We start from the raw sequence: 14,733 nt of genomic DNA on the forward strand, positions 1-14,733 counted from the left end.
TAGTAGAGCGCAAAAGTAGAACAATTGCAAAAATAGCGAGAAGCATGTTAAAGAAGAAAGGCTTCCAAATGACTATTGGCCGAAGCGGTTAATACTGCCGTCTACATTTTGAATAGATCTCCAACAAAAGCTGTCATGAACAAGATCCCATATGAAGTATGGCACAATCAAAAGCCCCATATACAATTTTTAAAAGTATTTGGATGCATAGCTTATGCATATGTTCCTTCACAATACAGAGAAAAATTTGATAAAAAAACAGAGAAATATATATTTCTTGGATACAACAGTGAGTTAAAAGGTTACCGGCTATACAATTCAAAAACAACTAAACTGATAATATCTAGAGATGTTATGTTTGATGAATCTGCAGCATTGAATTGGAAAAACACTCCCAAAACAAGAGCAAAAATACCTGAAGAAATTCCTATTCAAGTTAAGTCAAATTCTCAACCAGTTTAAGAACCTGGTCTAAGCACAAGTTGTCAAGAAACTCCAAACCCAATCCAAATAGTAGATATATCTTCATATGATGAATCACCACAAAGAAAGATATGCTCAATCGTAGATATCTATGAATCTACTAATATGACAATTTTTGCATGTGAGTCTCCTGGTCTAAGCACAAGTTGTCGAGAAACTCCAAACCCAATCCAAATAGTAGATATATCTTCAGATGATGAATCACCACAAAGAAAGGTATGCTCAATCATAGATATCTATGAATTTACTAATATGACAATTTTTGCATGTGAGCCTCAAAATTTAGAAGAAGCAGCAAAAGAAGATATCTGGATTAAAGTAATGGATGAAGAAATTGGAACAATTGAAAAGAATGATACATGGGAATTGGTGGATCTACCTGTAGGCAAATATGTTATTTGACTTAAATGGGTCTACAAAACCAAGTACAAATAAGATGGAACAATTTAGAAGTACAAAGCATGTTTAGTCGCCAAGGACTATTCGTAACAGCCATGAACCGATTTAAATGAGACGTTCACACTAGTTGCTCGAATGGAAACTATTACAATAGTTCTCACATTAGCTAATCAAATGGAGGTACCAGTCTATCAAATGGATGTCAAATTTGCCTTCCTTAATGGAGAACTCAAAGGGAAAGTATAAGTGGAACAACCTTTAGGTTATACCATTAAAGAAAAAGAAAACAAAATCTTACGATTAAAGAAGGCACTGTATGGACCAAAGCAAGCACCACGAGCTTGGAACAACAAAATTGATTCATATTTTAAACAAAATGGATTTCAATGAAATTCAAGTGAGCTTTCATTATATATCAAAAAAGAAGGTGGGCAAGATATTCTCATTGTCTGCTTATATGTTGATGATTTGATTTATGCTAGTTCTAATCCAAAAATGGTAGAAGAATTCAAAAGTGCAATAATAAAATAATATGAGACAACAGATCTTGGTTTGATGAAATATTTTCTTAGCATCCAAGTTTAACAAGCAAAAGGAGAAATATTTATTTCTCAAGAAAAATATCTAAATGATCTTCTCAAAAGGTTTCATATGGACATTTGTAAACTATTATCCACACTAATGGCAATAAATGAGAAGTTACATAAGGATGATGGTGCAGAGAACACTAATGCAAAAAACTACAGAAGCTTAGTTGGATGCCTTTTTTATATAACAAATACCAGGTTAGATATTGTTTTTGCTGTTAGTTATGTTTACAGATTCATGCACGGGCCTAGTAAAAATCACTATACTACAGTAAAGAGAAATTTTTGCTATTTACAAGGTACCAGAAATCTAGGAATTAAGTATGTCAGAGAAGTATATGACAAGCTCATTAGATATATAGACAGTGACTAGGCAAGAATTGTAGATGACCGCAAAAGCACCTCAAGATATTTATTCTGCTTGGGTACAAAATCAATGTCTTGGTCATCAAAGAAGCAATTAACTGTGACATTATCTTTAGCAGAAGCAGAATATATATCAGTTACAGATGCAGCAAATGAAGTAATATGGCTCAAAATTTTTTTATCAAATATGCAACGTAAAGAAACTGCTCCAAAAATCATTAAGTGTGATAATATGTTAGTAATAGCAGTGATAAAAAATCTAGTGTTCCACAACAGGATAAAGTACATAGAAATTCATTCTCCTTCATCAGGTACTTGGTCGAAGAATAAATTAAACTAGAATTTATTAATACAATTAAGCAATTAACAGGTTTTTTTACAAAGGTAACAACAACAGATAAGCTAGAAAACTTCAAAAATTTTGCCAAAATTACAAAGGGATGTAAAAAAAAAAAATATTATAATAATAATTTGTAATTTCATAACAAAGTTGACAACTAAGAAAAGTTTGTAAGTAAATGGTTATCATAGAAGGAAGCGTATCATTGGCTTAGAAAAGGTTAGCATGACACGTGTAAGCTGGACCTTATATGTAATTTACAAGTATTGTGTAGGAAGTTGATAAGTTGACACGTATACTCATTTGAGCTGCACCTTTACATGAACCGAAAGAAAACAGCAAAGCACATGGCCATGTGTTAATTTTTTTACCGATTTTGAACCTTATAAAAGGATTTTATATCTAGCTGTATGAAAATATATACGTGAGCAATTATGACGTACATTTTATTTTATTTTACTTTTCTTTTCCTTTCAATTTTATATAGTCTCTCTTGGCCCACTCCTTTTCTTTTTACCAAACAGTATTTTTAACCTCCTCTATCATATTCAAACCTCCAATTTTAAATACTTTTTTACATATTCTCCAACAGTTTTGTGTTATTAAGCAATGGTGGGAGAAAAAAGTTTTCGAAAGTGATTCAAAGGAATTCATTGGATGCTTGCACAATCAGGTAACAAGCTCTTCATGGATCTCTGATGAATCAGTTATTGAAGATATCCTGGGATTTTTACATCAAGTGTTTCGTTGGAAGGTAAAAATTTCGTTCCGCGGAAGTTGAATGAAGCGTTGGATTCCATTGCACGCGCTGTTAAAAAATAAATATCTCCTTCCTGGCTGGGAATCTTGTTTAACTTGTGATTTCAGGCTTATTTTAGCCTGACATTCACCTTGATGTATCTTGGCTTTTCTTTATGAAAGTATCCTTTTGAACAAGAAAAAAAAGAAAAAAAAAAGAAAAAAAGAACTATTAAATCTTGCTTTTGCTTTCATATTCTCTTAATAGATTACATCTTACACATGAAGCAAACAGTGGTATTTGGGAAAAAAAAAAAAAAAGAAATTGATTGAGAATCTGATTTTTTTCTAATTTCTATATATGCTCGGAAATCTATATTCACAACCTCCTAGCTAGCTAACTACCAACTCGTTGAATTTGATAGTCATGTACGACTTTCATTCCGTGCGTTTAATTTAATAAACAAATTTCAATTATTTGGGGCTATTATAATAGGGTAAATATCGCTTTCGGCCCCCCTATAAAAGGGTAACTATGAACGTCATGTACGACTTTCATTCCATGAATCCATGCGTTTAATTTAATAAACAATTTACAATTTTCTGGGCCTATTATAATAGGGTAAATATAATTTTTGGCCCTCTCTATTTTGAGTTTTTTTTTTTTAAATAACAAATACATCACTATTTTGAAAATCAAATTATAATGAACTAATATATTTTAATCAAAAACACAATTTTAACCTGTTTTTATTCAAAAATACATAATATATATATATATATATATATTACAAAGACCAATCAAATTTATTTTTAGTTATTAACTCTACATTATTTCTTACAACATTTATGTCAAAAAAATATTATAAATGAAATTAAAATTATTATTTGGAAATATATATAAAAGAGAATAATATTTCATTGATTTATATAAATAAGTAAAAAGGTTAAAAGTGTTATTTAAGTTAAATATATGAGTTGACAAATAGCCTTCACTAATAAAGGGGCTAAAGTGAGACAAAAATGAAATACAAAGGGGCTAAAACCAAACAAAAATGAAACATGAGAGGGCTATAATACAATTTGGGGCTAATTAAAATTTAATACCCTCTCTAGCTAGGAAAAAATTTCACTTTCGGTCCTCAAATTCAAAATGTTCAAATTTAGGCCCTTATATTTTAAGTTGTGGCATTTTTGTCTAATTGGATTTTTGGCAAACAATAGATAATGATTTAAGGGTATTAAAATGATTTTTTTTTATTTTTTATTTTTTATTGAAGGTATACATTGCAACAAATTAAAACTAGAGGAATCTAAATTGAAACATATTGATATTGGTTAAATTTGACGGAATCCTTAGGCATTGCTAGGCAAAATATTTAATTGAATAAAAATGTAAAAATTTGAAATTTAAGACCTGAAATTAAGAAGTTTTAAATTTGAGAACCCAAAGCATAACTTCTCCAAACCAGAGAATAGTAAAGCATATTTAACCTTAGAAGTTTATAAGAAGACTAACTGTGGAAAATATGCATTTGGAAAAAAGTTTCAAAAGAGGAGGCCACAAAGTGATAATCACCCTCAATAACATATTGCATAACCAATAATCTTTAGTTATTTTGCTGTTGGTCATCCAATGGGACCCATAGATTTTGGAGGAGGAATTCATATTAGACAAGTTAACCTTAAGTCTTGGTGATTATAATTACAGACCACTCCCAAAATGTTCTTCCGTTTCTCTTCTCTTTCCCTTTGTGATGTTTTTCTCTCCAAAAAACTGTTTTCCGAGCATCAAATTTTGAAATGATGTTCATATTGAAAAAATGTAATTCAAAATTATATATATATTGTCGGCAAAAATTGTTGGGTTTGGTTTAGAATTTGGTTCTGTTGTTATATACAATGCATGAATTATGGAAGGAATATAAAACATATTGATTGTGGAAGAAGCAATAACTCCACGCAATAAGACAGTGCTGTGTGAAATAATGAAAGTGACATCATAGAAAACGTTGTTTTACAATATTTTTTGCATCCACATGGGATATCAAAAGAAAAATATAAACTCATCGAAAAGAAAACAAACTTTGTGCAATAATCTGTCAGTCTCCACCAAACTGTCAATAAGGAAAGTCTATATATATGACTTTTGCTGGTTTTTAAGTTGCTTATGAAACATAATATATGACTAAGTTGATGAACTAAAAGATTTTGCCTAACAGTTATAACGATGTTGATTGATAACCAATCTAAGTTTTGATCTGTCATTTTTTCTGATTCATATCTAAGAATTATAAGCCAGAGAGAGCCAGGCTTTGCCGATTTTTTAAGTTACATAGAGAAAAAAGTCTTTGTCTTTGTGCCTCTATATAATTGTCAGGTAATAAAAATTGCAGTTTCTTCATGGGTTTCGGCCAAGAGAGAAAATAAAAATAGATGATAAAAAAAGAATGGGTACTATTGGTGAAGAAGAAAATGTACAGCAGTCGCCACTACTCAGAAGCTTTTCTTCTCCCGATGATGATGATGGTCAATTGGAATTGTCCCTTAAAAGAACCGGTAATACTAACTAACTTCAATCCCCCAATAATTAGCTTTTTTTTTTGCCCCCCTACTACTTTTATTTTATTTTTTAATTTTTATTATTATTGTTCTGTGTTTATATTTCTGATGGAGATGGTATATAATTTTGTGAAGCTCTATTATATATATATATATATATATATAGCAGGGAGCAAGAGATTAAGAAAACCCAGAAATCTAGATGTCTGAGAGAGGGATTGAGAGGGTCAAATCCAAAATAATAGAAAGAAAGATGCCAATCAATATGAGGTGGTGCATAAATAGTTTTCGCTTAATTTGTATTTGTGGCATAGTTAGGCACAGAACAAGGAGGCTTTAAGATCCATGCATGCATGTTGGTTTAACATGGCACCATTCAACAAACTGTGCCACGTGGCAGTCTTTGGGGTTCTCTCCTTTTTAATTTTAATTGGAAATATAAGGATATGGATTCGTACAAGATAGTTTGGCAATAATTTCTGAATTGTAATAAGTGCAGGAGTGATATATATGTATTGGTAGTTTGAAACTAAGAAAAAGGGAAAGAAGAGTAAGTGGGAATATATTCTAGTACTCCGGAAACATGTGCCTCCCTCCCGCATATTAGATGCGGGAGCAAGTGGCACCATAATATTTTAGTATATACTTTTTTTTTTTTTTTGTGGCTAAAATTTTAGTATATACTATAGATATATGATAATAGTCCTCCTTCATATTCAAAAGTCAGGACTTTAGACATGTAGATTTGAATCCAAATTAAAATTAAAATTATTATTGTTTTCATTTTTAAGAACTTTTCAAAGAACATTGTCCTATTCTATTTCAGTGGTATGTTTTTATTCATTAGGATTTTTTATAAATACCATTTTGAATGTTAAGTCATATGAATTTTTTCAATCTTATTTATAATGTGCCTGTTCAAAAATCATGATAAATTTTTTCATCAAATACATACATTCCTACGTAGAATGATACGTAGCCTACCTTCATTGCTTGAATGGCAATAACAAATTATTATTATTATTTTCTTTGAATTTTTTGAAATTTGTGGAAGAAAATCAAACAAAGAATGAAATGATCAAATTTCACATAATGTTGAAGGGACCACATGGACGGCTGTGGCACATATAATAACAGGTGTGATAGGAGCTGGGGTTCTGTCTTTGGCATGGAGTGTGGCTCAGCTAGGATGGGTTGCAGGTCCATTGCTTATGATAGCCTTCGCATCAGTCACCATTCTTTCTGCTAGACTTCTTAGTGATTGCTACAGATATCCTGATCCCCAATATGGTCCCTCTAGAGTCCGATCCTATATGGAAGCCGTTGGCGTATACTTAGGTGCACTATCCTCTCTCTCTCTCTCTCTCATTTTATTTTATTTTATTTTATTATTATTTATTTATTCAACGTTTGTCGCATCCCCTGACAACTTTACTAAACTTCCAAAAAAATGTGGGACTTAATAATTTTGGTATAATTGAAAAACATTGCCTAGCAATTAGCATGTTTCCCGCTACATAAAATATAATTAGCCAATGTAAGCTTGTGATTTACCGGGTTGTGAATAATATGTTACAAAATTTTAATATCTGTTTCCGTTAAATCAAATAATTTAGCAAAAAAAATAAAAAATAAAAAATGGTACTAAACCTGTATCATGGTCCAAGTGGTATGACGCACATAGTGGGACTGCCATGTCTAAATCAACTTTTTTTTTCGGTTTTTTTTGGTTTTGTTTTTTTGCTAGTGTGGCTGGGCCCCCAGGCTCCCCTTCTCCCCACCCTAAGACTCCATCCCAAGCTCTGCCACTTGAGCTCCATGGCGAGTCTCATGTCTCAATCAACTTTACTTTGCTATTGTTGTGGACATATAATAGGGAAGGATAATTTAATTAGCTCCAAGTTATCAAACCAAAGATGTGGATGTAACACTAATGGTCATACCAATAATTCAATCTGGTTTCCCAAAAAAACTAAAAAACCAATTCGGTAGTCTGCACCAGTCTAAAAATACTTTCTATAGTGTTTGATAAAAACAATTTAAAAATCATTTTTAGCTATTTTGTTATAAAAAAAAAATTATCTATATGATGATTCTAAAAAAGGTACCAATTAAATGATTTTTTAAACATTATTTTTAAGTGATTCCTAGGAATCACTCCCAAACAAACCTTTAGATGGGCAAATTGTAGGCTTTTATTTATTTTTTTTTTTTAGTAGTGTTGTTGTTTTAAAATTATGGATTCAATGTAAGAAATTTGCTAAAACTTCAAGTATATTGATGATGTCAAACAAATTATGCGTCATGATAATTAAAAATTAAAAAGCTGCACTTATACAGATGGTTATAATAAAGAAGCTAAATTACAAGTAAAAAGTTAGTCGAAAAAAGCCATAAATAAATATAAAGTGGAACACCATGTTTGAAGAAGTAATGATGGTTGAATGGAATTTGATCAGGAGAGACGCAGAAAATAGTATGTGGAATATTTGTGAATGAGAGCTTATATGGCTGTGGGATTGCCTATGTAATAACATCCGCTGTCAGCCTCAGGTTTTCCTCTCTCCTCTTTTTCATTTTCTAATGAGTTTTACTCCCACTACATTTCTTGCATACTTTTCTTTTGTTTTTATTTTTGATGAATTGCTTTTCTTTCATGCTTGTTTTCATTTCATACCTTTCCTTTTTGCTATTATTATGATGACATATAATATACATATTAATTATGCTACATTGGGCCACATACATCACACTCAATTCTTAATCTTCCATCAACATTCAAAGGATGTGTGCCACTTTCTATGGTGGTGGACTTTGCCCATTGTAAGAGGGCTACAAATATATTATTTATGTATAATATAGTCATCTATAAAGGGTAATTTTATAGAGTGATTTTTTATCTTCTTTACTTTTTTCTTTTGTTTACTGATATTTTATTGAAATAAAAAATAAATAAAAATATCTATATAATAAAAAAATAAAAAATGGAAGAAAAATAAGTTAGGGATTCATTCCACATAATTGGCTTGTAAATGAAAATTGCATGCCTATCCATTATCATTCTAAATAAATTCTGAACAAATTATATATATATATATATATATATATATATATATAATTAGGCAAAATAACAATATAGTATTTTAAGTAAGAGTTTCTCTTTTTGCACAATCAGTCACAATTCTTTTAATACGATCAATGATTTGTTCTATCATATTGTTTAATACAATCAAAATCAAACTAGTTTCCACCCAAAAAAAAAATAAAAAAAAAAATACAAATTAGGACTGAACATAACTATGAGAAAAACATATGTAAAATGTTAGATCAAAGTACCAAACAAAACCAAATGAAAATTTTGATAGTGTGACTGTAAGTAGAAGCTTTATTATTATTATTATTATTATTATTTAAGTGAATGAACGATCATCCTTTTAGTCCAAGTCTAATTCTATGGACTTGGGCTTTGAAACAATTCTTTCATATAGACACGGTAGGGCCATGAATATTAAGATGATAGCTCTACCGTTGGCATGAGAAACTTCCCCGAAAATTTAAAAAAGGTCATAAGAAAGGAGTCACTAAATATTTCCTTCAATGGTAGTCACGAATTGTGATTGAGATGATGAAATGAAATGTTCAGTGAATTGAATGAGTCAATATTTGTTGCTATCATGTACATAATATCACATTTCAAACCGAATCACTACTTTCCGTGATACGATCGAGACACTTGCCCACATACTAAACCTTTAGAAGGATCCTCAAAATAGCATCAACCTTATCAATATAAACACTACTAACAAAATTCATTTGTCTTCATCTTTTAATATAAAAAACCATAAAACAATTTTGTCATCATGTTTTAATATAAAAACCATAAAACAATTTTTTATAATTTTTTTTGAAAAGAGATTAATGTGAATAAAAAAAATCAAATTGTCATGGAATTAAATGATCTCCTCTTATAAATCTGTATAGCACCCACACATGGAACCAATATAATGTGAGATTTGTAAGATGGGATTAGGTCGTCCTATTTTTGCCCAACATGAAAGATAAGTATGAATTTTATGTTACTGAGTAAAAATCAAGTGGTTCCAGGATTTGATAGTTACCCTACACAATGTGTCAATATGAGACAAGTCCCACATGTGGATTCCACGTATGGATTGTTTGAGGGGACTCTTAAATTCTCAACCGCCTGATGACAAAAAGATAAATTAATACGAAGGGCCTAGACCTCTATCCTTTTCTTATTTATTTTGTTTTATATATGTATATATATATATATATACTTTAATATAAAATACAGGATTTATATGTAAAAGTGTCTTTTGACTAGTTTGAGAAATAGGTTAGCTTTTTGGAGAACGAAAGAAAGAAAAGATTGCCCAGCAGGGAGATGGAGATGGTATATATGTGACATAACAAAGATACATGAGAAAATGTCTTGGCACACCCGTTTTCCTTGCTTCAATAATTCACCAACTTGCGTCTTCCCACAATCTTTTGCTATGTAGATTAATTCTCATAATATATATATATATATATATAAAATATGATATATGTAAAATATATATATATATAGAGGTCGGTCTACTACCAAATATATGTTTATATATATTGACAGGTGATCTTTAAGAACGTGGTGCATGACTTTAATTAGGAATACCTTTCATGATTCAGTCTAATGCATATGCACTCATTGATGATTTTAGTTTACTTTTGTTAAAAGTAAGTCATAGTCAATATTGCCTCGGGTAGGCTATCTTCAAAATCTTAGTGCAATGTTACTCATCAATATGCAGTTTGATACGGAAGAGGTCCAAAATTATCGCACAATATAGGTGTGTGTTTTGTGTCGGGGGAAAAAGACTTCTACCCACCCAAACTTACCACCCTTTTTTTTTTTTTTTTTTTTTTTTGGGGTAAGAAAAAGTTACCACCCATTCCAAAGATTCGAAAGCGAACAAGTGTATCTTATGGCACCACGAACTGGTGTATTTTTTTTTGGCTGGAAATTGGATTTGGATTAACTGAGTATAAAAAGTAAAATAAAATACTAACAAGAATAAAAAAGTATTGTGTACAAGAAATTCTGATGTATCTTTCTCTGGTCAGTGTCCACATTATCGGTCCAGAAACAGTAACAGTAACAGACAAAAACTTTTTCCGTCGTTTATATTTCAAAGATGCCCTCTACTTTGTTAGATAAGGGACTGATCACCCACTCCCGGAACGTTTCAATTCTGGGTCTGGACCTCCTGAAAGCTAGGCAAGAACATGCTTTGATTAAAGAGGAAAAGTAGAGAAAAAGAGGAAAAAGACTACGTTAATGATGAATGTGACTCAAAATGCTGATTCCCTCTATTAATTAGAAGGTCACGGCAAACATACTCTTTGCAAGACCATCGTTAGCCTTATTTAAGTGTTGAATTTCCTCTTTGAGTACCTCCACAAAAAACTTCTTAGATGTACTAGAGTGGTAGAGTACAGAGTATATGACAGCTTCTTCCTTTATCATTCTCTCTTCTTCCATCATACCAACTGGTAAATCTGGTGTCTCTTTTACAGTCCAAAAACCTCCATAAATCTAGATATGAGAAATAAGTTTTCTGCTTTGTCATAGGCATTTTGTTCAATTTACATCGATATTGCTGGTCTTAGTCCCTCTTGTTAATCTGCTGCAAAAGTTCGAAAAGAATAACATGGCAACCCTGCACTCTTTTGATGTAGCTAAGGGTTTCTCTGCTGATGATGAGCATCTAGTGAGAGCTGGTAAAACTCTTCTGGGTACAAATGATTAAATTTAAAATGCATTTGGGTTTTAAAAAATTTATCTAAATCTGGTTGCGAAAAACTTTCACTAGGAACCGTATGGACTTCTGTGGCTCATATCGTTACTGCTGTTATTGGCTCTGGAGTTCTTTCACTGGCATGGGGTACTGCACAGTTAGGATGGATTGGAGGACCAGTTTCCTTGCTTTGTTTTGCATTAGTCACCTATGTTTCTTCTTTCCTCCTTTCTGATTGTTACAGATCCCCTGACTCTGTAACAGGGAAGAGAAATCGCTCTTATATTGAAGCTGTCAGAGTGAATCTTGGTAGTAAAACTTTTTAAATCAACAACCCCCCCACAACACACACAAACACACACACACCATTGTTGTTCTTCATAGATTGGGCTATTTAGTATGTGATCTAATTTGTTTAGTGGTAGTACTTCAGGTAAAAAGCAGACATGGGTTTGTGGTCTGCTTCAATATTTGAACTTGTATGGGGCCGATGTTGCTTATGTAATTACTACTGCAACAAGTTTGAGGTACATACTTAATAGAGTACTCAAAAGAGTTTTGAGGGTGTTTCTCCCCATGTGAATTGCTCAGATTAATTTTTACTGAGATTGACTTTTTGCACCATCTAGTTTCTTAGCAATATCCTTTTCTCGCACCCTTTTTCTAGTTGAATCCATTTTGGAGAAAATATCCAGCAGAGTGATATTTTTAGTTGTTTTATTATGTTAATGCAGAGCAATTCAGAAGTCAAATTGTTATCACAAAGAAGGGCATCAAGCTGCATGTGGATATGGAGATGGTCTATATATGCTGCTATTTGGAGGTATACAGATTGTAGTGTCACAAATACCTGATTTCCATAACATGGAATGGCTTTCAGTAGTTGCTGCAATCATGTCCTTTGCCTATTCTTTTATTGGACTTGGACTCGGCTTTGCAAAAGTAATAGGTAAGAACTTCAGATTTTGCTGCCTTTATTTATTACAGGCCTTGTTAGTTGTTAGCTTGCTTATGAAAGAACTTTGAAACTCAGATTTTATTATCAACTTGAACCAGAGGAAAACAAGTAACCTTGACCAGAAATGGGACTTAAACATTAGCTTTCTTCATTGAGAAGAGAATGATTATATTCAAAGCCAAAACAGAGAACTTATTGCTTTTTTTTTTTTTTTTTTTTTTCCTTTTTTTTTCTTTTTCAATTGATTTACTGTTTTATAGACATGTTTGTAATTGCATTGCAGAAAATGGGACAATCAAAGGGAGTATTTCAGGAGTTCAAACCTCCAATGTGGCTGACAAATTATGGTTATCCTTCCAAGCCCTTGGGGATATTGCTTTTGCCTATCCATACGCAATTATCCTTCTTGAGATTCAGGTTCGATTCTTGATCTTTTAAGGAAAAAATAAAAATGATCATCCAAAGCATAAAATTTAAGTTCAAACACCTATACTTATTCATATGTTTACAATAAAAAGGAAAATAAGATTCATATGGAAGCTAAACTTGAATATACAATTTGTTCAATGAAGGATACCGTAAAGTCCCCTCCACCAGAAAACGAGACCATGAAGAAGGCTTCGTTGATCGCAGTCTTAGTAACAACCTTTTTCTACCTCTGCTGTGGATGTTTTGGATATGCAGCCTTTGGGAGTGATACACCAGGGAACCTCTTGACAGGATTTGGATTTTATGAACCTTACTGGCTCATTGATTTTGCTAATGCTTGCATTGCTCTCCATTTGGTGGGAGGATATCAGGTAAAATACACAACAGTTTATTTGGAATTTTTATGTAAACTGTCAATACAATCTTTACTTGGTGCATATGGAAAATTTTAATCCAACTCTAGGGAAGTGTGCTGCATAAACGTTACCAAACTACCGCTGAGTTTGTTAAGCTCATTCTTTATAAGCACTAAACCGGTATGCAAATTACTCACACTTATTTTTTGTATGCTTTGTCTGCCAGATTTACTGTCAACCAATATTTGCAGTTGCTGAAAGATGGTGTAGCCAAAAATTCCCAAACAGTGCATTTGTGAATAACTTCTACACCATCAAACTCCCATTACTACCAGGATTTCAATTAAGTCCGTTCAGACTATGTTTCAGAACTGTTTATGTTTTGTCCACTACTGGAATTGCAATGCTTTTTCCTTATTTCAACCTAGTTTTGGGTGTCTTAGGGGCATTGAACTTTTGGCCTATGGCTATATACTTCCCTGTGGAAATGTACATTGTACAGAAGAAAATTGGGGCCTGGACAAGAAAATGGACTGTTCTTAGGATATTTAGTTTCATTTGCTTTCTTGTGACAGTAGTGGGCTTAGTTGGATCAATTCAAGGACTTGTAAGTGCCAAATTGAGTTGATTGTGGAGCAGTTCAAGGACTTATGAGGGCCAAATTGAGTTGATTGTTTACTTTAACATATAGATGTACTTTGGTCAGAAGAAAATTGGGGCTTGGACAAGAAAATGGATTGTTCTTAGGATATTTAGTTTCATTTGCTTTCTTGTGACAGTAGTGGGCTTAGTTGGATCAGTTCAAGGACTTATAAGTGCAAAGTTGAGTTGATTGTGGATCAGTTCAAGGACTTATAAGTGCCGAATTGAGTTGATTGTTTACTTTAGCATATATACATACATATATATATACACACATATATATATATATATGTATACTTATGTTTGTATGTCCTTCATAAGTACAAATAAATCCATTGTGACACTTGTGGTTTGATTATTGATAATGAGTTATATGAATCAGAGTTACAGAATGGGTTGGTAGTGCCCAATCCGTCAATAGAAATGGTAAGCTTGGGCTTTAAACTTTTAAGTGAAGGATAAAACTGTTAGCAACCCATAATAATGCACTAAGTCAAAGTTCCAAAAAACAAGGGTTTTTTCCATAAATAGCCACCTTACAACTCCATTTTAGAAAAATAGCAAATTTTTTTTTTTTTTTTAAAACTAGCCACCTTGGGACAAAAATACCCTTGATAAAATTGAAAATTACACAAAAGCTTTCCTTTCTTCTATACCGTTCCTTTGTGGGGGTGGGGTTTATACAAAACTGTTCGTGGGGTTTCTCTAAACTCTTTGCATCTCATCGCCTCTCACTCTCATTTTTTTGTATTTTCTCATATCTCAAACTAAAATCAGGTAAAAATTTTATCTTTTTTCTTATTAGATGAAAGTAAGGAAATATATGTTTTTTTTGTTTTTTCTCTTTCTATTTTTTCTTGTAAGTTTTATTAGTTTAGGGTTTTTTAAGCTTTTTATTTGATATGGGTATGCAAGAAATTGATTTATGAGATGTTCTATGTGATTTTAAAGATACTTTAGGTGGCATATGGTTTGAAAATGGGAGAAATTTTGTGTAAAACTGAAAAATCGCGAAAAACAGTAAAAACGGAGGAAATTTGGCGAAAAAGATGAATTTCCGCCAATTTCCTCCAGT

The 14,733-nt window shown here is 31.9% G+C and overlaps 1 protein-coding gene across 2 annotated transcripts; it reads left to right on the forward strand.

The window, feature by feature from the left end:
• Nucleotides 1-5,139: 5,139 nt before the first annotated feature.
• Nucleotides 5,140-14,016, forward strand: LOC107417503 (probable amino acid permease 7). Of its 2 annotated transcripts, none has more exons than XM_025073944.3 (7): nt 5,140-5,472; nt 6,577-6,813; nt 7,935-8,028; nt 12,008-12,222; nt 12,515-12,648; nt 12,804-13,031; nt 13,243-14,016. In XM_025073944.3, the coding sequence occupies exons 1-7, from the start codon at nt 5,364-5,366 to the stop codon at nt 13,642-13,644; spliced, it is 1,419 nt and encodes a 472-aa protein (XP_024929712.2). In that variant the 5' UTR covers nt 5,140-5,363; the 3' UTR covers nt 13,645-14,016. The 2 variants fall into 2 exon arrangements, with proteins under 2 accessions (XP_024929712.2, XP_015881606.1); XM_016026120.4 differs by lacking the exons at nt 5,140-5,472; nt 6,577-6,813; nt 7,935-8,028 and adding exons at nt 10,683-11,256; nt 11,349-11,582; nt 11,707-11,800.
• The last annotated feature ends 717 nt before the right edge of the window (nt 14,017-14,733 follow it).

Source organism: Ziziphus jujuba, chromosome 1 (genome assembly GCF_031755915.1).
Source record: "Ziziphus jujuba cultivar Dongzao chromosome 1, ASM3175591v1".
In the NCBI taxonomy this organism is placed as follows: Eukaryota; Viridiplantae; Streptophyta; class Magnoliopsida; order Rosales; family Rhamnaceae; genus Ziziphus; species Ziziphus jujuba.